At 38.2% G+C, this 25,006-nt stretch overlaps 1 protein-coding gene across 2 annotated transcripts in view; it reads right to left on the bottom strand.

The window, feature by feature from the left end:
* Positions 1–4,133: 4,133 nt before the first annotated feature.
* The window catches only part of LOC149087591 (uncharacterized), a 133,627-nt gene continuing 112,754 nt past the window's right edge, over positions 4,134–25,006 (bottom strand). For both annotated transcript variants that reach the window (XM_089231521.1, XM_089231520.1), the window contains 4 exons: positions 15,380–15,497; positions 13,668–13,837; positions 8,677–8,813; positions 4,134–8,534 (listed from right to left, as the gene is read on the bottom strand). In XM_089231521.1, the coding sequence (XP_089087647.1) occupies positions 5,972–8,534; positions 8,677–8,813; positions 13,668–13,837; positions 15,380–15,497 (2,988 nt within the window). In that variant the 3' untranslated portion in view covers positions 4,134–5,971. The remainder of the gene's footprint in view (positions 8,535–8,676; positions 8,814–13,667; positions 13,838–15,379; positions 15,498–25,006) is intronic.

Genomic DNA, 25,006 nt, shown 5'->3' with positions numbered 1-25,006 from the left:
CTAAGTGTCGTTGGTAAAAAAATGAATACTTGAATTTTATCGTTTAATTTGTGATTACGCATAATACGTTTGTGTAATTAGTGAATTTTGTAAATACCGAAAACATTATCACTTTTACAGGCTATTATACATAATAACCAAGTGTCGTTGGCAAATTTGATAACTATTTGAAATTTATCGCCTTTACATGTTATTATGTATAATACCCTAGTATAATTTGTGAAATTGATAAATATGAAAAACATTAGAAATGAGTCTAGCATGTGTCATTATCATTTTATCATTTTTGTCGCACCACGGTCATTTTCTGCACACTAGGGCTAATTAGACCGGGACCTACAATTTATTGCCGATTCCGAACGGCAGGCTTGTTTTTCATACTCATCGAGAGGTTGGTGCGCTAACACCTCGATGGGGGACTCCCTGCGGTAGCAATTTTCGCTGCGGTCAAGTCGCCTTTTTTTGTTGTACCCCTGTGTCAGGAAAGTTTTCTGACATGGACGAACTGGGTATCGAACTCGCGACACCTCTAAACATCCTTTGGTACTTTAGGCGAGCATCTTTTCGACCGGGCTACCGCGCCCTCTAGCATGTGTAATGTCTAATATAGTCGGACCCCGATATAATGATAAATTTCACAATGGTACCATGATATAATGATTAAAAACATGTATGAATTATCATGTATAGTATATCACCTAGTGTGACTTATCATGTGTACCAACGACGCGGAGCTTGAGTATTATGCACAATCCTTGGTAAAAATGATTTACTTAGAAAAATTTATCAAATTTACCAACGACAGTTGAGTACTATACATAACCGCCGGTAAAAGTGATAAATTAAAAAAAATTTATCAAACTTACTAAAATGCTCGGTGACTATGCATAATAGCCGGTTAAAATATGTATAATAACATGATTATCACATTTACCGTAACATACATTGGTGGCAGGCTTTGCATATCTAACTTCAACCTTCAATTATATTATACCGAAGTGATACAAGTAGTCAGAGTCAGAATATACAACCTCCCATACGGTTCGTTGCTTTTAATGTTTTTTTAAATAAAATGACTCGTTTCGGCTTTTTGAATGGACTCTTTCATAAAAAAATTTGATTGGTTCTAGGGTTACAATAAATTGTAGAACGCGTTTCAGTGAGTGTTTTCTTCCATATATCTTATATGGTAGAAAAAACTCACTGTTACAGATCATACATAACTTCTCTTCGCTACTATTCAAGTGATTTTCCTTTCGTACTGAAAAACATTATAGTTTAGAAAACTTTTCACACCGATTTCTAAGAAAAAAAGCTATGTTTTCAAGCAGCTCTCTAAGAGTCTACGAAGAGAAGAGGAGAAAGATTATTCAAAAAGACATGAGATTCTCGTTCATCGTTCTCCAGACTGTGTTCTTTTGGATTTGTTTATTCTCCCCAATTTCATAAATTCTCAAGTCTTGAATTGAAGTCTGACATTCATTGAAAACTTGAAGAAAAAGATTCATGTCACTATTTTTTTTTTTTATTCTCGTGTGGAACCTCTACAGGTTTGGGGTCATTCAAGTATTACGTCAGCATCGATGGGGGGGGGGAGGGGGGGGGGCTTTCCGATTTGCTGACTTTTGATGACAGGGGTGGAGTGGGTTTGGATGATGCTTACGTTATCAACCACCCTTTATGAAGATATGAAATATTCTTAATGACATCTTATTCGGTGCGCCAAAAACGGAAAAAACCTTTTGATAGTTATTGGGCACCTGAACTAACATTCTCCCTATTGATGAGTCCCCTACACAGAGCCACTTTAATGATCTCTAAATGTTTCACGGACCCTTCAAGTGCTCTGGAAATGTTTCCGGGCCGCTTAAGCGCTCTGGAACAGTGCCAAGCATCATTCAAGTGATCAGTAATTATGCCACGTATCACGTAAGTAATCTGGAAATGTTCCGCGGGTAACTTGAGCGATGTATAACCGCACTGGGGGCCGCTTAAGTGCTGTAAAACTGTGCCACATGTCACTCAAGGGATCTCTAAATCTGCCACGGATCATTTAATTGTTCTGTAACTGTGTCGCGGGTTACTTAGATGATCTTTGAATGTGAAAGTGATCTTTGAGGTCTACTTTAGTGATCTGAAAATGTTCCACGGGCCACTTAAATGCTCTGGAATTGTGTCATGGGTCATTAAAGCGATTTGTAAATGTGCCGCTAAGTTCATTTTTACAAAATTGGGTTTGAGGGGACGACATCAGATAACCTTCAGGACCGCATTTGGTCTGCGGTGAAGGGTTTACCATATATAGCTTAAAGGGTGGGTCACAGTGACCTTCTTAAAGAAAAATTGTGAGTTTTTCAAATAGCATTGAAATTAACAGAAAACGATTATAATGACATATATTATTTGATATATATATATATATATATCAAATATTTTTTGCATTAAAAATATTTTTTTTCATCTGGGGAGGAAGCGCACACGAGATCCCTATGCTCCCTTCCTCCGGCGTACGTTTCTGATCCCACCAATATGCGTTAGGAGGTAGGGGGCAGTGATGACGAAATTTTGCTGACGAGGGGGTTTAGAGTTTTCTGACTTTTGCTGACAGGAGGGGGGGGATCAAAAATGGCTAAAAATTTGCTTACGTAATACTTGAACGGCCCCTTTCTTCCTCGTGAATTCTGAAATGGGTAAAAATCAGGCAGTTGCCACTCACATGGTAGATATTGAGTATACAATATAAGCTTACATTATTTGACATGACGTCATATCTTCTCAAATACAAAAAAAAGGGAAAGAAAAATGAACATTTTTGAGAATTACCACATCATTTCATCACATCTATTCACATTTTTTATTCACATTATATCATCATTTCTTTTTTTACCAACGTGAAAAGGTGACGGTATTTTCCTCATACAAGCTGTGTGTGTATTTCTTATTCTTATTTTGTTTCATTTATTTTTTATTTATTTTATTGATTTCCATTTTATTTTTATTTTATTTTTATGTGTTTATCGATTCATTTTTTTTATTTTTATGGAAATATATTCTTTGAGAAATGCATTAAATATATTCTTATAGTAAAGTTTAGTGTCACTTTATTTGATATTTTGAGTTTCAAGGATTAAAAGGATAATCTTGAAATTACGATTGCCTTAAATATATGAAATTGTATGAAAAAAAAGCGTACCTGATTTCCTTAAACTAAAACTTTTAGTATATATTTTATATAATTTTTATTTATATAAGTTTTATATATTTTAAGAGGGTGATTTTTACAATCTTTATTATTTTCCACCGGTTATGTTTAACGGATGGGATATGTGTGGTGGCGCAGTCTCGACGTTCGCGTGATGGTCATATTTGGCCACTCCTATTCTTTAACCCCCCTCCCCCGAATGGACTTGCTTCAGAAAATAACGAGTTATTCCCGGAAATTTCGCTGTTTGCCAGAACAAACTCACAAATTTCCAGCGGTAGGATTAGCTTACAGGCACTACGAACACTATTCAAGAAGGATGGTAATTTAATTAAAACTGCTGCTTATTTCCCTGTTACAGGAAATAGCGAACAACATTGTTTCTTGTAATTGTACGGTAGATAGATCGCTCGACTCACATCCTGGTACCGACACAATTAGCGACTTAATTCCGTTACCGCTAAGTTTATATCTTGGCCCCTGATGGTACTGAGCTGAATAGAAAATTCAGTCCCATTACTGAATGCGTGAGATTAAATCTGAGATCCGCATACGGCTCAAGAAGGTCATCAATACATCCCGCCAAATTTGAACTAACATTTATGAATAATTTATTGAGATTCTCAACACGTTTGCTGATAAATTTCAATATTGTTTCGTTTTCCTACTAAAAATGTAGAATAAACTTGCCTCGTTCACTTTGACTTAGAATGGTAGGTTTGGGTCAAATGTCGCTAAAAGCGGTTCTGTAAATGCGACATGATTCTTGGTTATGTCTCCTGAAATATTTTGGAGATGATGATATAAAAATTGAACGAAGATTGAACACTCCATCATAAAAGTGACTCTGATATCCCCCCGATTACTATTATACAAATATAACTATGGAGAAAAATAACTTAACTATAAAAAAAATGAACGAAACACGAGATAAAAATTAATAATTTATTATTATTTATCTCTCACAATATTAATAATAAATCACATGAATATGGACAAACGCAATCAGCGCAAAAAATATTTTTATTTCAATAGCTGCCATCGGTTTCGGGCGCAAAAATATTTTACAAAAAAAATTAGAATCTAAATGTTCTATCGTACGTGTCAATATCAAACCACATTAACAAGTAAAATAAATCATTATTAACACATTATTGTACTTGTCCCGCAAATTAGTCTCAAAAATAAGATGGAGTATTTCAATAATGTTCACGATACAATGCCTGCAGATAATGAACTGGGCTTGGTAATATGGGTATGCCACTTTCGTTAAGTTTTATCGGTCGTCGTTAGATGGAAGGTGGCTTTTCGGGCTTGAAGACAGTTGGTCGTTAGTCTGCAACGTTTCCGCAACACTAGTGGTTGGCATCCTCCAGAGAAATTGTAGAAAAGCAGGACCGAATTCGGAGTATGAATGCTGACTGTGCAAACATTTAGACTTCCAATGTATTCTCCGGTTTTCATCTCTGATCATCCCTCAAACACTCACAATGTCATGCATCCAGACCAGGAATTCTCTCCAGTTCCCTCTGAGTATCCCTCGGACGCCTGAATGCCTTCAAACCACGACCTTGTTTTATTTTTGTTCTCCCCCCCCCTCCCTCGAACACCCTTCAGATACCTAAAATGTTGATCACGAATTTCTTCCTCTCTCTCTTTTCTCCTCTGAACACCCCTCTGATGTACCGAATGCTTAATGCATCAGAACCCCGAAATTTGCTCTCATTTTACAACTGTGACATCTCTCGGTTCCTTTTTTTCCCTTCTAAACAACCACCGGACCCCTCTAACCTGCATACAGACCAAGAATCACTCCAACTTTCACCTCTGAACATTCCTTAGCTACCCGGATTCTGAATGAATTCCAATCCTGGAAAACTCCTGAGACGCCCCGAATGCAAAATGGATTCAGACTCCGAATTTGTTTTTGTTTTTCCCTGTGGAAAACCCTAAGACATCTCGAAAGTGAAATTTATTTGGAACCCCAAAATTCTGTTCTCATTTTGAACTCTGGATACGCCGTCGGTTCTTCTTTTCCCATGTGAACACCTAGAGTGTGGAATGCATTCTGAATGTCCATATTTGTCCTTATTATTCATATTTATATCCTCTGAACCACCCAAAGCACTTTCTTCACCTCGAAACACCCCGGATGCTGAATGCATTGAGACGGAATATGTTTTAATTTCCACCTCGTAATATCCTGATTGTTTAGACCTGGAACTTTCTCTTGTTCTCAACTTAAAATGGCGTAGCACAATTATTGTTTGTTTGGGGTTGGTCCGGGGCTACGGCTGGTTTCTAATTGGAAGTGTCTCTTGGGCTAGACAGATCTAATCGGTTGTGATTCAAGAAGTTGTTGAGAACAAAGCACACAGGGGTCATCAACAAATCCCCACTTTTAGGAGAGCCTTCCGTTCGCATTCAGCAACAAAATGATGCAACCATCAATCAGATAACGCGACACACTATCTCTCAAAAATCAGGTAAGCGTCTGCGACCTTCAAATCTAAAAAGCCACCTCTCACTCATGTGCATATTCATGTACGCTACAGAAACACCAAGTGGCAACGATAGTAAAGTGAACATTATAGAAAGTGACTTTACACATATCTCTTCTTATCCCACCCATAAAAATTTTCCCTATTTTCGCATTTACTAAATCTATGTGAGGGGGAAAAAGTCAAAAAGCGAAGTTAGGAAAAAATGTTAGGAAGCATAAATTAATATCTTGTTTGTCTCTGATTCAAGTCAGTTGAGGCGACATTTTCACCTCTTCCAGTCGAATATGTCCGTTTCGGTCAGAGACTTGATCTCCTCTCGTTCACCCACGCTAGAAGCCAGGTCGATAGCACGAACTATCGGCGAGTCGATTATGACTTCGGTGCTCGCCCTCTCCAACACCGCCCTGGACCTGGCAGATCTCCCATTTTGGCGTATTTCGCGTATTACGTTGTCCATCGGGCGAGACGAGGGTACCACCGGTGGTTCCATGGCATGCCTAAGATCTGGTAACGATAAAGTCGGGGTATCGTCGAAGTATCGGTTGGTTCTAGGATACGGTTCCCCCTGGTAGGGGTTCCTAGACGACGAGGCAGTGGCGTAAGACTGTTCGGCGTAGTAGTGAGACGATGCCGACACGTTCCTACGGTAATCCGGATCGTCCGCTACTATGGTTGGCACATCTTCAAGGAACTCTGAGGTGGATCGCTCGGCGAGGCTTCGAGACGTTTTGTAGGTGTAGCCGGTGTCGACACTCCACAGGGACTCCCGATCGGCGTGGGCGAAATCCACGTCGACCTCAGTCATCGAACGCAGATCGTACTCCTGCATCGAACCCGACCTGGACGTCCTGCGAGAGTGGACGCTTCCGCAGATCGAGGGAGGCGCAGCGTCCCTGGACTGCGTGAACTCGCAGGGTGGCAGCGAGCTCCTCCTGTTCCTAGGAGGCTCGAATTCGTTCTTCTTATACCTAGGGTATCGGACATCCGGGGCAGGTTCGGTATCGGCAGTGGGATATCGGTCATCTGGGGTGCTCAATATTCTGATGATGACGTTCCAAGTCCTCGTGTCGAATAGTTTCTCGTACCTGGAATCTTTCGTGATGCGTATGTATTCTTCGACTGTAGTAGCTTCGTTCACAAGGTACCTGAATGTTTCGTCCTTCGTTATGACTGTACGCCATCTCTGCTTGACTTCTGGAGTAAGTGTTTCGACGCCCTCGACGGGTGGCGGGTCTAGGATCCTGAAAACGACGCTGGTGTATGTCGGGTGCTGCATGACAAGCGGAGAATCCGTGCCTTTTGGAGTTGGAACCCTGGATGGTTCCGAAGGGCGTCGCTGCCTCCTGTGAGCCGGGACGTCCGTTATCGTGCTCTCGGCATCTCTGAATTTCTCGCTAACTTCTGAGTAAGTTTCCCATTTCTTGTCTGTCATTGGTTCAGTCGTGGTGTCATAGTCAGGCAGTGGCTGGTTCGGGTAATGCCTTATAGTGACGTCCCACGATGAAGGTGAAGAGCTGCTCGGTGATGTAATAGGTGGGGACTTGACATGTTGCTGGATAGTGTCCTTCGTGGTCTTCGTCACCGTTTCCGTGGCGTGTACTTCCGTCATCGTCGTCAAAAAGACATCATCGATATTCTGCACTGTGATCTTGGGCTTCCTTGGGACCAGAGCTCTGGACATGTCCATAACCTGTACCGCTTTCTCGGGCAACGGCGGTGGAGGGGGAGGAGGTGGTGGTGGTGGAGTTGCAGGGATGATTGTCGTCTTCTTGTGTTTAGTGATGTCTTCTTTAGTGTCGGTGACGTTCTGTGTGCTCAAATAGTAATCCGTCAACATTGCTGTCTGTCTTTTAGGCTGTCTCTGGTAGGGTATGGTTGGGACAATACTTTCAGACTCAGAATGAGACCATATATCATTGTCAGGTATACTACCTTCCAGAGACGGGGCATATGGAGACATGGGTGGTGGCATGGCCATGGGTATTTCTTCCAGGATCTCGGCCTGTGACCTGTTGTCGTTATCGGGTATACTTCCGTATAGTGATGGAGCGTAGGAAGGAGGTTCGTCTCTCCTGTGTGTCTGGGTGTAAGCTCCTGCTACCGGTGGCAACATGTTGCTAGGTATCGTTTGAACTGCAGCGTATGTCTTTTGCAACCTCTCTCTTTGCATTAGCACATCTTCTCTTTCGGTTATCGTTGTGAGCACGTGTTCCTTAGCTACTTTGGTTCTGAGTTTCTTCTTGGGTTCAACGGGTTTCATGATCTGCTGAATGGGTACCGACGATACACTTCCAGCTCGTTCTTGGTCCTCGGGATAACTTGACAGAATGCTGCTGGATTCATCGGGTATGAAAGCTGTGTTTTCGTACTTGAAGTGATCGCCTCTCATGGTAGAGAGGTCACTTATGATCATTCTCCTACCTTGCTCGATCTCTTCGACATCGGAATTGACCGAGGACGGAGATTCACTCGGATAATCGGACGGAATCGTATCGCTGTGTTCTCCCGACCCTGACAAAGACGTCAACAGAGCAGCCTCGGAACCAGACGTCGACTGAGCGATAGCTCTTGGTATACGGATCGGATCAAACATCGAGAGAGTTCCCATCGTTGAGCCGCTGAGTTTCGTAATCTCCGATCCCGGACCGGACGATATAGCTTTCCTCTTCTTGATGACTTTGATGTTCCTCTTCTTCAGGCAGTAGTAAGCTATGCCGATTCCCAGAAGCAACAGGGTTAGGAAGAGGAGAGCGCAAATTATCAGCAACAGCTCGATTTCTGATAGCTTCGGTGCAACCACCGCTGGTACAGCTGCTGTCGGTAGCAATCTGCAAGAAATATCAAACGTTACATGGCATATTCAATCAGAAAGTGACATAAAATTAAAATTTGCTTCATCTTGGATAAGCTACAGTTTTGTTTTGTTTTTTGTCAACGGTGGGTGCAAAACGGGATTTTGTGGATACTTACACGGGGGCGACATTGCTCGGTGGAGGAGCAAGCGGTGGTGGGTATCTACATATTATCGTCTTGATCTCGTCTTCTTCCAACTCCAGCGATCGATGGAAACGGACGATTATGTTGTTGATGAATACTCGAGGGGCTTCCTGAAAAGATAAAATTGTAAAATGAAATGCCATTCCGTGCGCATTTGAATGCTCATTCACAGCCAATAAATTAAAAGTAAACCTATGTGATCTTAGCTTTCTGAAGTACTGTCATGTTATAATTACGGCATAATTAGGTGTTATAAGTGTATCCCCTCTATGTATCACCCTAGAATAAATTGCGATCGTTCTACCGTTACAGGATAAACAGTAAAACTCACATTCATTGGACCTGATCTTTAAAGTGACCCTACAAGAAAGTAGTTGAATTAACTCTAAAGCTTCTCAAACTTCTTTGAGCATCACTTGCCTGCTCTGATTTTTTTTCCTCTCATCACCCTCGCCCTTCACTTTAGTGATCCATAAAATCCTATTTTGTATCCGCAGCAATTAATATTTTTGAGATCTTTAAATAGAAAAAAAAATCTCTATAAAATACAGTTGATTTTAATAGTTATATTTTCCTCTCATGGTAAATTCCCTAATACCATGGCAGACATTGTTCTAATATGGGGGGGGGGGGCGAATCTTCTAAATTTTTCGACTCATGTCCATCATCCTCACTCAAGCATCCATATATGTTTAAACAGGAATTAGGATAATGTTTCGTCATTCTTGAATGCAACTTGCATAGATAGTGTCGATACATCATTTCACCACACACCAACTCTGGCCATATAAGCAAAAAAAAAAAAAAAAAAATTGCTATAAGGAATTTACTGCTGTTAACGAGTTGAGTTGGAAATGAAGGAGCCATCTATCAGTGGTCGCCTCAAGGTCGTTAGGGAAAATTTCTTATCTATATTCTTTCCCCGGATCGAACGTGGGACATGGCAGCAACCTTTACGGGGGTAGATGAGCATCTTACCACCTCACAATTCGGGCGCAGTGAGTGTTGACCATTTCATTTCCATTTCATACCGTGCGCAGCCCAGGTTTTATCGACAATTGTTTTAACCATCGCCCCGAAAAGTGCTACTTCACCAAACACCAACTCTGGCCATATCGCTATATTGCAATTTACTGCCAATTAATGAGATGGGTTGGAAGTGAAGGCGCTGTCTATCGGTGACCGCCTCGAGTTCGTTAGGGAAAATATCTTATTTATATCCTCCTCCCCCCCCCCCGAAAAGTGCTGGTACATATCGCTCTCTTGGCTTGGTGGCTCTAGTGAGCCCTGCACCGTGGCCAGACCAAGTTCTGTGGACCACTTCTACTCTTTTCGGCTTCAGTGTTGACCAATAACTCACGAGTACACAATCTATAATTCTTGAGACTCGCAAGAAATAGATTGATGGTATCTCGTATGTATTCAGCCTTTATACATGGCCATTAACACATGGGCTCACCAGGGCCGGAGGCTCTGAAGTTCATAGGGGACATCATGATAATGGGATTTGGATCTATCGTTTTTGAGAACGAGCATGAATATTGGGATGCAGGTACTCGCAGCTGTATGGGGAGCTCATCAGAACGTTACTTCGGCTGGGAATCTTGGTTCTGTTAAGACAGCCCTTTCTTTGCGTAACGATTAATTTAATATTGGCGAGCTTCAAGACACACATGTTTAACATTCGAGTAACATATCCTTTGCGAAAAACTGCTTCTCTTGAATACTGCAAATTAAGAATTGATAACGCGATACATAAAATATTATACTATACACCTTTGACTTTTCAATCCAAAACAACAATCATTCAAATCCAGAAATAAATCACAGCTAAAAATAAAAACTCCCATAAATTTCCATTATCAAGACACCACATTAAATTCATCATCATCCCGGTGAACTCTATGATCCTCATACAGAAATAAAAACAACCGGGGAAGGAGGGGGAGGGGGTCAATAAAGGTCCTTAGCACCATAAAGTCCAGAAATGAATAAACATATCGCATATTTCATTACGATTCATTGGACGTAATACGAATAATATGTTATGATATGCGTGTTTTCTCGCATCAGGGATTTCCCACACCCTGATTCTTCTTCACCCACGATCAACTCATGTCTGCAGGAGCAGCACGAATCGGTAACAGCTGCCTGCTTGTTGTTACCTCTTCTTCTTCAATTCTCGCATCTGGAATCATCTTCAAAAAAAAAAATAAGGCGCAGTCCACGTCCTCCGCCTCTTCTCCTTCTGACCATTTACCCGTTTTTCTTTGTAAGAGGGCGAAACTCACAGATATTTTTCCAAGCCTTTCACTTTGAGAAGTAAAACGACTTTCACCATCATCTGCCTGAAAAATCTGCACTCACTCGTCAAGAAAGCTCTATAAGGCGATAGGCGTTGTCCTTTCCTATTCATTGACCTTGTTGTTCAGATGTTGAACTCATCCGATCAGTGGGCAGAACCAGTCCAATATGAGTGTGGGCGTCCCTTATATTTTTCCCCTTACTTCCCCCCCACCCTTAGGTCGAAGCCTTAAAAAGTCAGTTTCTGAGACATGGAGGATTTGACGAACCAAGAAAAACAAGCAAAACGACGTAGGACGATGTGTTTGGGACGAACAACATTCCTCGCCCCGTTAGTAACTGGATCCCAATATGCAAATTAGTTATTTTCTATGAATAAGAAAAAAAAATGGCTTCCGCTCGTCTTTTTCTACTTCGTCCTCCTCATTTATAATATTCTCCATTTCCTTGCACTCCCAAAGATAGTTCTTTTCTTATTTATTTAATAAGAGAAGTTGGGCGTGATATTAGCATAAAAGGGCATCATCTATTTAGTATGCAAGATTGCCCTCGGTTTGTTGCTGGGTTTTTGACCAGGCGTGATCTCGTATTACTTTTAACAATATCCACTTTCATTTTCGTTGGTTGGTCTCAGTATATGTATATAAAGAGTAAGGTTAATTGATTCGATGATTAGCCCTATTCATGGAAGTTTTCAGTTCCACGATCTCGTTATCAGATGGAAACTGAACTTAATTTCAAATGTCAGAGAGAGAGAGAGAGCAGATCCGCTTCGAGCTTCAGACTTTCTCTACTCCACCTATTATCATGCCTGTTAAAGTGCATTATTTAGCGGAAAGTCTTTTAGGTGCTCGTTCCGGATTCGGTATGTGGCTAGATTACGAAATGAAGATTATCGTCATTATAATGATTGCGTTATGGCCTCGTAAATGTGATCGTGGACTGAAGAGGAATTAAATATTCCGTGGTATTTAAATGAACGAGGGTTGATAGACAGAGAAAGAAAGATCAACTAGAAAGGTGGCGAGAGTCCTTGATGATGGAGATGTAACTGCCAGTTAGAAGTGCAGTCGGCTCCGCTTAATCGGATAACGGATAAACGGATACTCCGCTTAAATCCTCCGGCACCAAAATTTCAACCATAGACACAATATTAAAGTTCCCCGATTAATATGATGATTTCAACGACTTTTTTCCCGCTTAATCGAATATTATACTTCACACGTCAACTGTTAATACACATCCAACCACTATACACATAATGTTGATATTGAATGAAACATTTGAAATTAAATTGTGAAATATGTTACTAAATTAAGATTTAAAAAATTTAATACATTTGAGAGTAGGTACCGGCCTCCAAGAGAGTAGATTATCCCTATTCACTACGTACATTTAATTTCTTTATTTTTGCTCTCTGTTGAACCAATAGGGAGCGCTAACTACCCTAATGAAAAATACAAATCTTAGGTATTGTGACTTTTTGTAATTAAATGTAATTATCATTTCATTTTTGATGTCTCATTTGTTCGAGAAGCTTTATTAATATTGATCCTTCATCAGTTTTCTATACACAAACTATACTAACGATGTAAAATGGCAATTGAAATGTTCCACTCATAATCGGATATTGTCTGCTGGAATCGTTGATATTCAATTAAGCGGGACCGACTAGTAACCGAATTTGTAACTGCCTTTGGTCCAAAGATGGTCCTCCAAGCTGGTGTGACTTATGTCGTCCTCAACGATGACCTGTTGCTGCGACAGCAAACAATCTGTCACTATGTCAAACCCTCGAGGTTTACCATTTTGAGGATAGTTTCTGAAAACAGTGCAGGGCAAATGGAGGTGACAAGTTCGGACAGAAAGGATGTTCAAGAGGTGCATCCAGAGAAATTCTTGATACGTTTGAATGTAATATATGTTTGTTTGGGCACACGTGCGTGGGAATTATGGCGTGAAAACGCAATGCCTACACTTACCGTGTGTTCTTTATGGCGTGATACATAAGCTGTGAATTACATAATAGTGCTTTCCATTTTACATCACTGCAGACGGTATTTCCACGAACAAAGAACTCAATCAGCTGTTTGCCTAGGTAACGTGCCGGCTAATTGTCTTTTTAGCTGCGCGGAATAACCAAATACCATGCTACTAAATACAATACAGTAAATTCCTTTTGTGCGGCAGAATCTCAGTGAGCGCGGTAGCATTTTCAGCCGTGCGAGACAGTGCATGAGCGTAGTTTAGAGCAAGCATTGGTCCATCAAACCGAAAGATATCCAGGCTACACCGCCATATGGCAATATCGGCTCGTTGTCCTCACGGACTGGATACATCTGGCAATTGGTCCGAATCATCGAAAAAGATGACCAAGAATACCTGTTGATTGAGTTCTTTCGCCTACAAAGATAATCCAAGATGATCGGGAAGGCCAACCTACTAGCTCTGCTTCTTATCAAGGAACCATCCCTGCCAAACACGTATTGCCATGTTTGTGATACGCTCATACCATCGTGAAATACACTTACAGCATCACCCAAATTACGCGGTGGAAAACACCACACGCCGTGTAACGTTTTGTGCAGCTCTAGCCACGTTCTGATCTAATTACAACAAATTGCAACGGCATGCTACATAAGAAGGAAACAAATACTCACTTGTCTGGTACCGCATCCTTTCAACGGTATCCTAAGCTCGTAGTATCGGCTCCCATCACCGTAGAATCGACAAGGGCTCGTTCGGTCGTAATCGGTGTATGTCACTCCACGGAATGGTTCGGAAAAATTCAACTTCACGACCATTTCGCCAGATGCGCAGGATAAATACGCTGCAAAAGCATGTATAAAAACATGGTGATTATACAGAAATAAATATTTATATTACAAGGGTGTTTTTTTTTAATGTTTTCACTCCCACATTAATCGGACGATAAACTTAGATTTCCACAAGTGAGTGGTTGAGTGAGAGAGTGACTGAGTAAGTGGGAAAGAGTGAGTGACTGACTGTTTTGACTGAAGAACTTGCTAACTCGCTTACTTGCTCCTTGCCTCACTCACTCTATCACTCGATCATTTGTTAACTCACTTGCTCACTCACCATCTCACGTGCTCATTTTTTTGCTCGCATGATCACGCACTAGGTCGTCATCTGTTTTCGGTGATTGTTTTTTTTTTTTTTTTGTGAATTTTCCTTCTGGTGAATATCGTGGTTGTGAATTGTTTTGGGTGAATTTTTCACAGTCACCAATGGAAAAAAGAATAACAATGAATAATATTTACGCCTTCTTATTTATTGCACCAAGAAGAATTCACCCCGGGAAATTCGGTAAGAAATTCATCGAGATATCACTGATTAAAATTCTTGATTTTTGAAGAGTTTTTAGTGGCTAAAGAAGTTCGAAACTCAAAAGTCGCGAAAAATGTAAAAATTTCAAAAATTTCGATAACCGATATCTCGGTGATTTTTTATTCCAAAAGTTTGTCAGAATGGTAAGAAAACGCACAAATTTTAGTCAATCAGTGACAAAAAAAAGTTTAAACTTTATATTTTACTCAATCATCATTTCATATTACATAGTTAATGTATTACAACCGAATTTCACTATTTGTATTAATAGTTTTCTACATCTTACTAAATTTTTTTCGTGGCACTTTCCATAAAAAACTTTGGTGTCCATAAAAAATTTGCTTCTTCTCTTTAAAATGAAATAAAATAAAAGATCGAAAGATATATCCTTGTGTTTTTTGCATGTCAGAATGCGTAGGTGAAACCATTTGAATCATGGCAAGGAATTTCGAGAAACATATAAATCAATGCCAACGCAATGACATTATAATATCGCTATTGCCACAGCCCCGCCTTTGCAATGCTGCCCCTGAAAGCATATCCGTGGATAATAATCTCAAATAAATTGGATCTCTGATAACGATATGCTATTAGAAAACTTGTTCTCACCCTATCTTGGTGCATGTTTTCTTGCCGATCTCTCTCCCCTTTCTACCATTTGAGATCCAAAAAAGCTCCGTTGAGTATTCATCTCGTGTAACCAAACAGACATTAATGCAATTGATGCTTGATTTATGTCTCAAATTTGAGTCACACCCCTTCGATGGAAATGATATGTGCTGGAATCTGACAAATGCGCAGAATGGTAAAGTATGCCGCGTTTCTGGTTTTTCGCTAAGAACACGTGTAAAAATGTCATTTTTTTGTGTTGTTTTACCCTTCTTCTATTCCGGACAGCCCGGAGCATGTGTCCAGCCATCAAACATTACCGTGGTAAAGGCGAAAGTAAGACGTGGGAAATATATAATGTGGTTATTTTACTTTCTTCTTCCTCAACGTTCGACATGACCATCTTGGTTCTTACCTCTGGTCCTGTTGGTGAGAATTTCGCTGCTGAACTCGTCAGCGACCGCTTGCCTGACGACGTTCTCGACATGGCTGTCATCTCGTACGCCTTCTTGACCCTCCGACTGCCATAACAGCTGCGAGAGGAGAGGAAAAAAAAAGATTTTGAGCCTGAGGAATATAGTAATCAGCATAATGATGGGTTCACGTTATTACGGCGAAAATAACATAGATATATCACAGGAACCTGCACACGAGGAAGAAGACATAATCAAATATTAGGCCAAACACACTTTCCCAAGACACTTTCCCATCAGTAAACAGGTCGAATGTCGGATGACGTTGACCATAAACCGTTCCCACCTCATCAGCATATCATGTGAATGATAATTTTCACCGGTGAATGATAATTATATGCAAATTAGTTGTTTATATTCTCGCCGATGAGTCATTTTATTGAATATTTTGTGTCAGCTGGTTGAGGGAAAAAGAAATACGTATACATTGGTGTTTTTTTAATAATACTGGCAGTGGGAAATTTGATCCCTTACCATTATACCGCGTTTCTCAAATGGAATTAACCCCGAGACCACACTTGGGGTTCAACAAGAAATGATAATGAATAACGCTAATTATATGGTAATAGAGGGATATTTTTTCCTCAGCCCACAACACAGCATGGAAAGATATTTTCTAGATATTGATGCCGAAGCAAACTTCGGAATGATGGCTGTAGCTTCCGAAGAGAAGATTACAAATACGTACTACACTGACGGAAACTGCAAACTTCTCTTTCCGAAGTTCATCTCGGTATCAATATTCAGGAAATATGTTTCGTTTAGTTACAGTAATTATGGAGAGAACGTGGCACGTTCATTGCAAGAATTTTCTAGATGTAGATATTATTTCACCAAACCGTGGAGATATAGATACTTCATGGACAATATTCTTCTTCAGGACCATTCATTCTTCTTGGAGCTCTGAATTATTTTTATTATTCTCAGTTCATATATATTTTCAACATGATTCCTTGTCCGTCGATATTTTTACGTGATTCATGGATATTTTTCACATGATTTCATGGCCATGAATACTTTTCTAGTGATTCTCAGTCAATTGATGTTTCACACGTGATTCTTTGGCCATGGGTATTTTTAACTTGATTCTTTGGCCATGGGTATTTTTCACTTGATTTTTATTCCATGAATATTTTTCACTTGATTCTTATTCCATGAATATTTTTCACTTGATTCTTATTCCATGAATATTTTTCACTTGATTCTTATTCCATGATTATTTTTCACTTGATTCTTATTCCATGAATATTTTTTACTTGATTCCTTGGTGAGAAATGCGTTTAACTTGACTCATTGTGATTATGGTTATTTCAAAGTCATACCTAATTCCCTATTACAGACATAACTTCAACATTTTTCTAAACCATAGTTAGTGCTTCAAAAGATCTCTAAGTTGTATTTAAGGGATCTCTCGACATTTTTCGAGTTACTCTATACTATGGATACCTTTCCTCGTAATTCTCAGACCCTGGGTATTTTATGGAAAACTAAAATATACATGAACTTCGAATGTTCTCTATTACATGAAATCAAGAGTTTGAACGATGAAGGTTTTAAAGGTTTGAACATGAAAGCAACCATTGCAAGGGTTTTTCTATAGTATATAGAATTTCAAGGGATTCTTGTATGTAGATCACGGATACTCTTGACGTTACTCTTAAAACATGTATGTAACACGATAATGATGTTATAATGACTTCAATGTTTTTACGTGTTATTTCAAAGCTTTCGTAGAACGGGTATTGCTTCAAACAAAAGTTTAAAGCCTTCACAAAGACAAAAACCATTGAGTAACACTGCTCTTTTATATGAAAATTCCTATTTAAAGAGCAATCAAGCTGGAATAAGAATTGATTTCCATGTTTTCATTTCAAAGTAGAGTGTCCATCTTTTCCGTTGGAAATTTCCTTTCCAAAATCAACGACTATAAAAATCTTGGAACTTTTCCACAAGATCTGGAAGCAGATTTACGAGAGAGAGAGAGAGAGAGGACATGGGCAATAAAACTCATAACTTCCTGCACAAACAAGCTCATAACTGAATTGTTTTTATACGTTAAACGTGAGAATAAAGGAAATGACCACAGTTCCCTGAACTTTCACTTATTTTTGAAGAATGAATGAATGAGGTATGAATGCAGTCAGTATCTGTGTGTGTGGAATGTTCATCATTCTTCGTCGCCAGGAGCAGCAGCAGGCATCGCCCTCGATATCATTTTATTATTCCTTTCCGTTTTTTTTCATTCGTATGGCCGCATACCAACCAAGTTGAGACTTTTATTTCTTCATGTCGCCGACATGATGACACGGTGCTTGACAAAACAAAATCAACGCTCCGCGGACCACATTTGTAATTTAAATTCCGCTCGAAAAATGGCAATGAATACCAATATGCTCCTGTGAGGATGATTCACAGATGTCGGATATAGTATCTACTTCTTTCCTTATTATTTGAGCGTGAAGGCATGCATGAACATGAGTTTAGTAACACTAGTAGTCAGTATTAGCATCAAATGGGTGATGTAAGTAGCACATACCATAGAATTATGTGGTTTTTTTTTTGTTTTTTTTTTCTATATCGATTCCCGGCCTCCTGGGTAAGATCAAAGTGTCTGGCTAAGACCCGTCAGAGCTCTATACGCTCCTTGATCAGATGTTGGTATCTGATCGCATTGCGTACACCATGAATATCGTATAATTATTATCAAATTAATTACATAAATCTAAATAATTTGATAAAATGACAAACATTGTAGACGCAATGGTTTTCCAGAAAACAATTATTTTCAGTACGAAAGATGAATATTTATGCGTAAAATGAACAGTCTTTCAACGAGACGTGCATAACTATCATTATTGATGGTTTTTTTCGTCAATGTTTTCCTACTTGATGGAACGACTCTGTTATGAGAGAAGAAATCCACGAACATATTCCATAATTAACCGAACACCTCGTTTGGAGTTAATTTTTTGATGATGACGTGCATTGTCTAGACCAGTTGTTTCCACTCAACCAAATGTAACTATTAAAACTATTTTTACGAGTTATTCAAGTAAAATTGAATGTTGATTTTAAACCGAGAGGAAGCATGAAAATTAATAAAATGCAATAACAACCCTTAACATCGGTTTCTATATTTTTAAGTTTGTCTAAAAACCAATTTGTGTAAGGAATAATAAAACATAATAACCAGTGTTATGGTGCATAAATTTTTTACCAGTATGCTGTATGAAAATAAATATTTACGTTATCATACCATATATTGTTCGGTTTAGTGTTGTCGGTTTTATCAACAACCAATTTTACTTCAAGTTTCATACAGATAGTTTTGTTTATATTTGATAGATGGCAGCAGGGGTTCTAGCAAAAAGCTGTTTAGCGCATGTAATAGCATAATCACATCTATTTATTACAAGGTGCAAAAATTTTCACTTAATTTCAAAGGTCCGCAAGTAGAATAACGTTGAAGGACATTGTATTAGAGCAGCGTTTCTCAACCTTTCTAAATACAAGAAACAGTAAAATATCTTGGACAATTCACGGACCTCCAACTTAAAACATGAATAACGTGACCATGCGCCATATTTTACAGGACATTTCTGTGTTTTTGTCCGTACCGGTTTCATAAAATTGTCCTATTCTTTTCAACGAAGCTTATTCGAGAATCTGTAACCTTTACTTAAAATGGTGAATGAAGATAACTTGCATAACATATAAATTATACTATGATAATTATGCTAAAAATATAATTACTCATCTTTGATCTTACACATACTTTGCCATGTTCAGCTTTCTTTTTTCATGCACTGCATTTCAATTCACTGCGAGTCTCAGTAGTCCTTCACTTTTCCACTGATTCATAATTTCCAGCGATTTCACTGCGATGTGCTGCAGTCCTTTATTTCCCGTCTCTTCGGCAATTTTAGCAAATTTGTCATAAATTGCATTCCTTATAGTTACAATTTACTTCATATTTAATATTGCGATTTCCAGAATTTTCTTCAATAAGATAAAATTAGATATGGTCACCTCAAGTATGAAGGTCTGATTTTTATTTGAACACATGAGAATATATTACTAATTATATCAATAAAAATACGTATATATTATTTTCCATCTAGTTAGAATTAAAATAATTAAGTCTGCCTGTGGACCACCTTCGGTATGAGGACAATACGTTGAGAAACGCTGTGCTAGAGCATAGTTTTTGATACTTTTTGGCAAAGCCGTAGCGGAGGGGGGAACTTTAAGGTCGGGCTCCCCCGAAATGTGAGAAAATGACCGAAAAAAGGGAGGGAAGGTGGCTAAATCCATTGTTCTCTCTCTCTACAGTGGAATCCCGTTTTAACGAATACCGATATAGCGAAAATCTCGTTTTAACGAACACTTCTCCAATCCGCCAGATAAGTTTACATCAACAATGAAAAAACCTGGAATTCCATTATAACGAAATTTCGTTTTAACGAAGTGATTTCTCTGGCCTCTTGGAGTGCGTTATAATGGGATTCGACTGTATCACTTTGCCCCCCCCCCCCAGCCCGAAATAAAAGTGCCCCCATCGAAAGAAATTTCTGGCAACGGGACTGCTTTATGACCATGTTAAAACGCATGAGTTCCTCTTCAAAAACGAGCGTTCTATACATTACTAAATCGATATTCTCTTATATTAGGTCCTATACAGTCGAATACCGTTATAGCAAAACTCTCGTTTTAACGAACATTTTTCTAATAACCCCAGGTAATATTACATAGGGGCATTTTTAAATAACCTGAAATTCCTTTATAACGAAGTGATTTCTACGGTCCCTTGGAGTTCATTATAACGGCATTCGACTGTATTATTTATTGGATGTGATATACTAAAACGTCGAAAACTATTCACCAATACATGCATTACTTGATAAGTACAGTGGATATATCGGCTGCCGATTTTCAAATGATGGAAACAACTTAGGTTGACAAGCAAATATTTGATTTCTCCACCATTCCAACTCTGTATTTGTGTGTGTGTGTGTGTGCATTTTTCTTATCCTCGCATGGTTGAAATCGCTGTTCAAACCAATTGGACGTGGCTTTCGTTAAGAGTTAAACGATTTCGAATAGGGCAACAAACTCTCGTAACATAAAAAAGCAAAAATCAAAAAGGAACAGTTGTGGCCGGCCCTGTATATACTTTATACTATTTCCGTTTTTTGTTTTCCTTTTTTATATATTTATTTATTTTTATAAAGGCATCTATTTATTTGTTTATTTTTCCAGCACCAGCCCTTGAACGTTATCCTTTCTTTACGACGACGATGTTACCAAAGATGCAACAGCAATGATAATAATAGGAAAATAAATAATAACAGCATATAAAGGAAAGGTACACTTATATAGAAAGGAAAAAGAAAAAAATGATAATAACGATAACATGACCGAGTATCTTTTATTTTTGATAAGCACCATAGTGCACACACACACACACACAAATAAGCTCCGCTATTTCCGAGCCTCGTGTGCACGTGCATAGTTTTCCATTGTTGTTCACCATCGTGTCGTCACGATGCGCTCTGTTGAGGCCATAAAGGGACCCATTATACTATATGTACTAGGAAAAAGAGTGACTTGTCCGACAGCGAATTGTGATGGTGACCTTTTACGAGAGGTCAAACAACTGGGGGGAAAAAATGGCTGAAAAATCGCGAAATGGATCCAGTTTCTCTTATCTGATGTTGCACACTTTATAGCGAAATACACGAATATAAACGTGAAATATATTTTTTTTATTCAGTGACTGACACGCATTAAATCAATATCCAGCAGCAAGTCGTGACTTTTGTGAAAGTCATCTATTTGCTGTTAGATATCTATATATAAATATACCAAATATTCACTATACTCAATTAGATACCCACGGAATATCATCTTCACGTATTTGGCCCATATTATTTTTAAATTACACATTCGATACATATTTCAATTAATTTTAAAATTGTATTACAAGTATTTTGATCAATGCTTTTTTGATTAAAAGTAATAAAATGATATCATAATAATATCTAATTAGATATAGAATTTTTTTAAATATTTGAATATGGGAAATAATTATGCAGGGTAATTATATCCCAGGGCAGGTCTTTATCTCATCAACCGTCTGTTGTTGAGGTATGATTCCAATTTAAAAACATTTTAGCAAAGTGTTCAAAAATTATCTTGTACCAGTTTTAAGAGTGAGAATACAGTGTAATACGAAATAAAAAATCTACAATTTTTATATGATCCCCTTGTCCACTAACTCCCAGTTAGGAAGTTGCTGCCCTGTATATTCTGAGACTAACAGGAAAAATTACATGTTTCTAAATGCAATATTGGTTAAGATATTTGAATTCAAAAATTGTAGCAACGTTATGGATGAACAGAAAAAAAACTAACGGAAAACGCCCCTCTCCCTCATTTATATGTTGTCCTTTCCAATCTTTTCTCTGATTTTTAAATTCGAATATCTCTATGAATATTGCCCTTAAAAACTTGTTTTTTCTTTCTTTTTTTTGTTGGCATCAGAAGAGACAGGGCAAAAACTTTCTAATTGGAAGTTAGAAAACAGAAGAGCCATATAAACATTTAGATTTTTTTTCGTTTTGTGACACACTATATTTCTGTCCTCTAAACTGGTAAAAGGTAATTTTTGAACGCCTTTCGAGCATTTTTCAAATTGGAACTATACCTCTACGAGGGACGGTTGATGAGATAACGGCCATATTAGCGCTTACAGAACACCCTGTATATATCACTGAAATATTATTTAAAAGATGATTTTTCAGACGTTCCCATAAGATGATATTCACACATACACACAATGCTTATTCCTTTCCAATGTATGCATCATAAAAATTGTGGTCATACGAATTTCCTCATATGATAAGCATCACTGTGTGAATCTGAAGTCGGTATACCAGTCTTAGTTTCTACGGAGAAGGGGAGGGGGAGGTGATAAGAATGTAGCAAACTTTGGAAATTTTGTTTTGCTCGATAAACTTATAACAAACTAATTGAACCAATTTCAGTCGGAAAGTTCCTCATGAGAGCCAGCTGAAAATATTTTCTTGAGGAACGACAAAAAATTTTTTGCTTAGAACTGCCCAAAACTCCTCTCTTGGAGGAATAAGCAAAAATTTTCTTTCGAACAAATAACTAAAAATATTTTCCTGAGGGTCAACAAAAAAAGGGATTCACAAAAAATATTTCCTCGCGATTCAGATGTTCTTTTTCCCCCGCGAATTCACAATGAGTTCTTCTTTCTTTTTTCTGGGAATTTACAAAAATTTCGTTTTTCTTGGAAAAAAAAAACCCATTGTATTTTATTCCCAAAACATTCTATATTTCCTGGAAATTGGTAAAAGTTTTTCAAAAAAATTCTCTCTGAGGATTCATATTTTTTTTTTCCTTAGGAAAACAAAACTGTCATTTCTGAGAATCCACACACAAAAAAATCCTGGAAATACATAAATTATTTTTGAGGGTTCATAAGAAGTTTTTCTGAGAAATTCACAGAAAACCTTCTCTGAAGATCCAGAAAACGTTTCTTTTTTTTCCGGGAATATATAGGAAGTCATTTGGAGGATTTAGGATTCATAAAAAAAAATATTTTTTTCTTGGCAATTCAAACATTTTTAATTTTTCTGAGAATTTACAAAAAAAACCCAAATTTCTCAGAAATTCACAGAAAATCTACGAGGATTCACATGAAGCTCTCTTTTATTGGAAATTAACAAAAAAAATTTTTCCAGGATTCACAAAAAAAACTTCTGGGAAAATATTTTCCCGTGATCCAAATTTTTTTTACAGGGAATTAATAGAGAGGGAGAGAGAGAGAGAGACTGTTATCTCAGGCTTCGCAAAAAATTATTTCTTAAAGATTTATATAAAAGGTTGTTTTTCTTCCTGTATATATATATATATATATGTATAAATATATATCCTGGCTTCCTGTATAAATATATATCACTCACACAAAAATACACGCGATCAATACAAAAATCAGGGTTTAATTCCAATACGCATCTATATGCGTGACTCACGCATAAAAATTCAATTTTACTGCACCAAATTTCATTGAGGAGTGAAAATACTCCTTCGAATTTTAGGTTTTTTTTTAATACGGTTATCTCTCACCGATGCAAAAAAGAACACCCCTCGTTTTGCGAAAATACCATTAAAATGTTGGAGACGAGTGAAATTACTCTTATATTTTCAGATAACATTGGCACAAATAGTGTCAAACATGCATCACTGCTGATAGCGGCGTAGACAATTCTAGCCAAGGATCCAAGCCTCTGAAACGTATCTCAACGTTTACTCATTTCGATAAGCGAGTCCAATAACCGGATTTCAGAATTTCATGTTAAAAAACGACACAGGTCATGCAGCGGCTTGTTTAACAAAAACCAACATGGCTTTAACCAGTCCAATGTTTCTGACGTAATATTACGACGTACGTTCTATGGCAGTAATACAAACATCATTATTTCGCTCACAAAGGTGTGTGCGCCGATTTGAGATAACAACGTAACCTTGAGGAGTTTCTGTGCGAGTAGATAAAAAAAACTGTTTTTCACAATTAATATCTTCTATTTCCCCCTTTTTCTCATGCTTGTCTTCGCTAAAGCGGTCGAATTCGAAATAATATGAAGTACAATATGCAAAGGCGTGTATATTAAGAGGGTTCAATATTGTGGATCGAGGGGGGAGAATAAGCCCAACATTTTTATAAGTATTATCGAGATAGAGTAGCAAATATTGAGCGGGCTTGGGCTGGATACGAGTTTACGCACATGATAATTCGGAATTATATGGTTCGCTACAGTTTATCAGGCATTATATAGCTCTCTAGAATGTTATTAGGTATAATATAGCTCTGTAGCAGGTTATTAGGCATAGTATAGTTCTCTAGTAGGTTATTAGGTACAATATAGTTTTCTATCCAAAAATGTAAATCACAAGAGTATATATATACATGATGAATTTTCCTCTGATACTAAGATGGGTATCCTTTCCTGTTTTCTCAAAAACCCCAGGCTCCCACTTTTGGCGGATGCTTGCATTAGGGAGGAAAAAAATGCATTTCAATGAAACAAGGAGAAAGAAAACATAAACATTAGACAGGTTAATGACCATAGGTCGGAGTTGTGTACTGTGATAAAACACTCAAGTCCTTCCATATGTGGTCAGAGTAAATTTTTTGCATCTCCCATCTTGGGAAGACGCGAGTATGCTAATTCTTCAAAGTTAACCCATAAATCTGAAAGTTTTCTAGCAAAAATTCGGAATGAATGAACCTAAATGCCAACGTAGCAATTACTACTCGTAAACTGAATAGGCGAAGTCATTTTATTGCCTTCTTAGAATCTGTGAATTCCAAATAACCCTAGATTGTACGACAATAAAATCCGTGGCTCTCCGAATGTCGAATCATTATTTAGAATGGGAATAAAAAGGATCCGAACAACCAAATGACCTTCATAGTGAAAAATGCGTAAATGCCATTCCAAATAAATATTCAACACCATATTATACACTCGGAATATTTT

The sequence above is a fragment of the Pholcus phalangioides genome, unplaced genomic scaffold (assembly GCF_987345545.1).
Source record: "Pholcus phalangioides strain wild (caught in Gottingen) unplaced genomic scaffold, Ppha-v1.0 ptg000004l_1, whole genome shotgun sequence".
NCBI lineage: Eukaryota > Metazoa > Arthropoda > Arachnida > Araneae > Pholcidae > Pholcus > Pholcus phalangioides.
The sequence above is the reverse complement of the archived record's forward strand: the minus strand, read 5'-3'. Positions and strand labels throughout refer to the sequence as shown.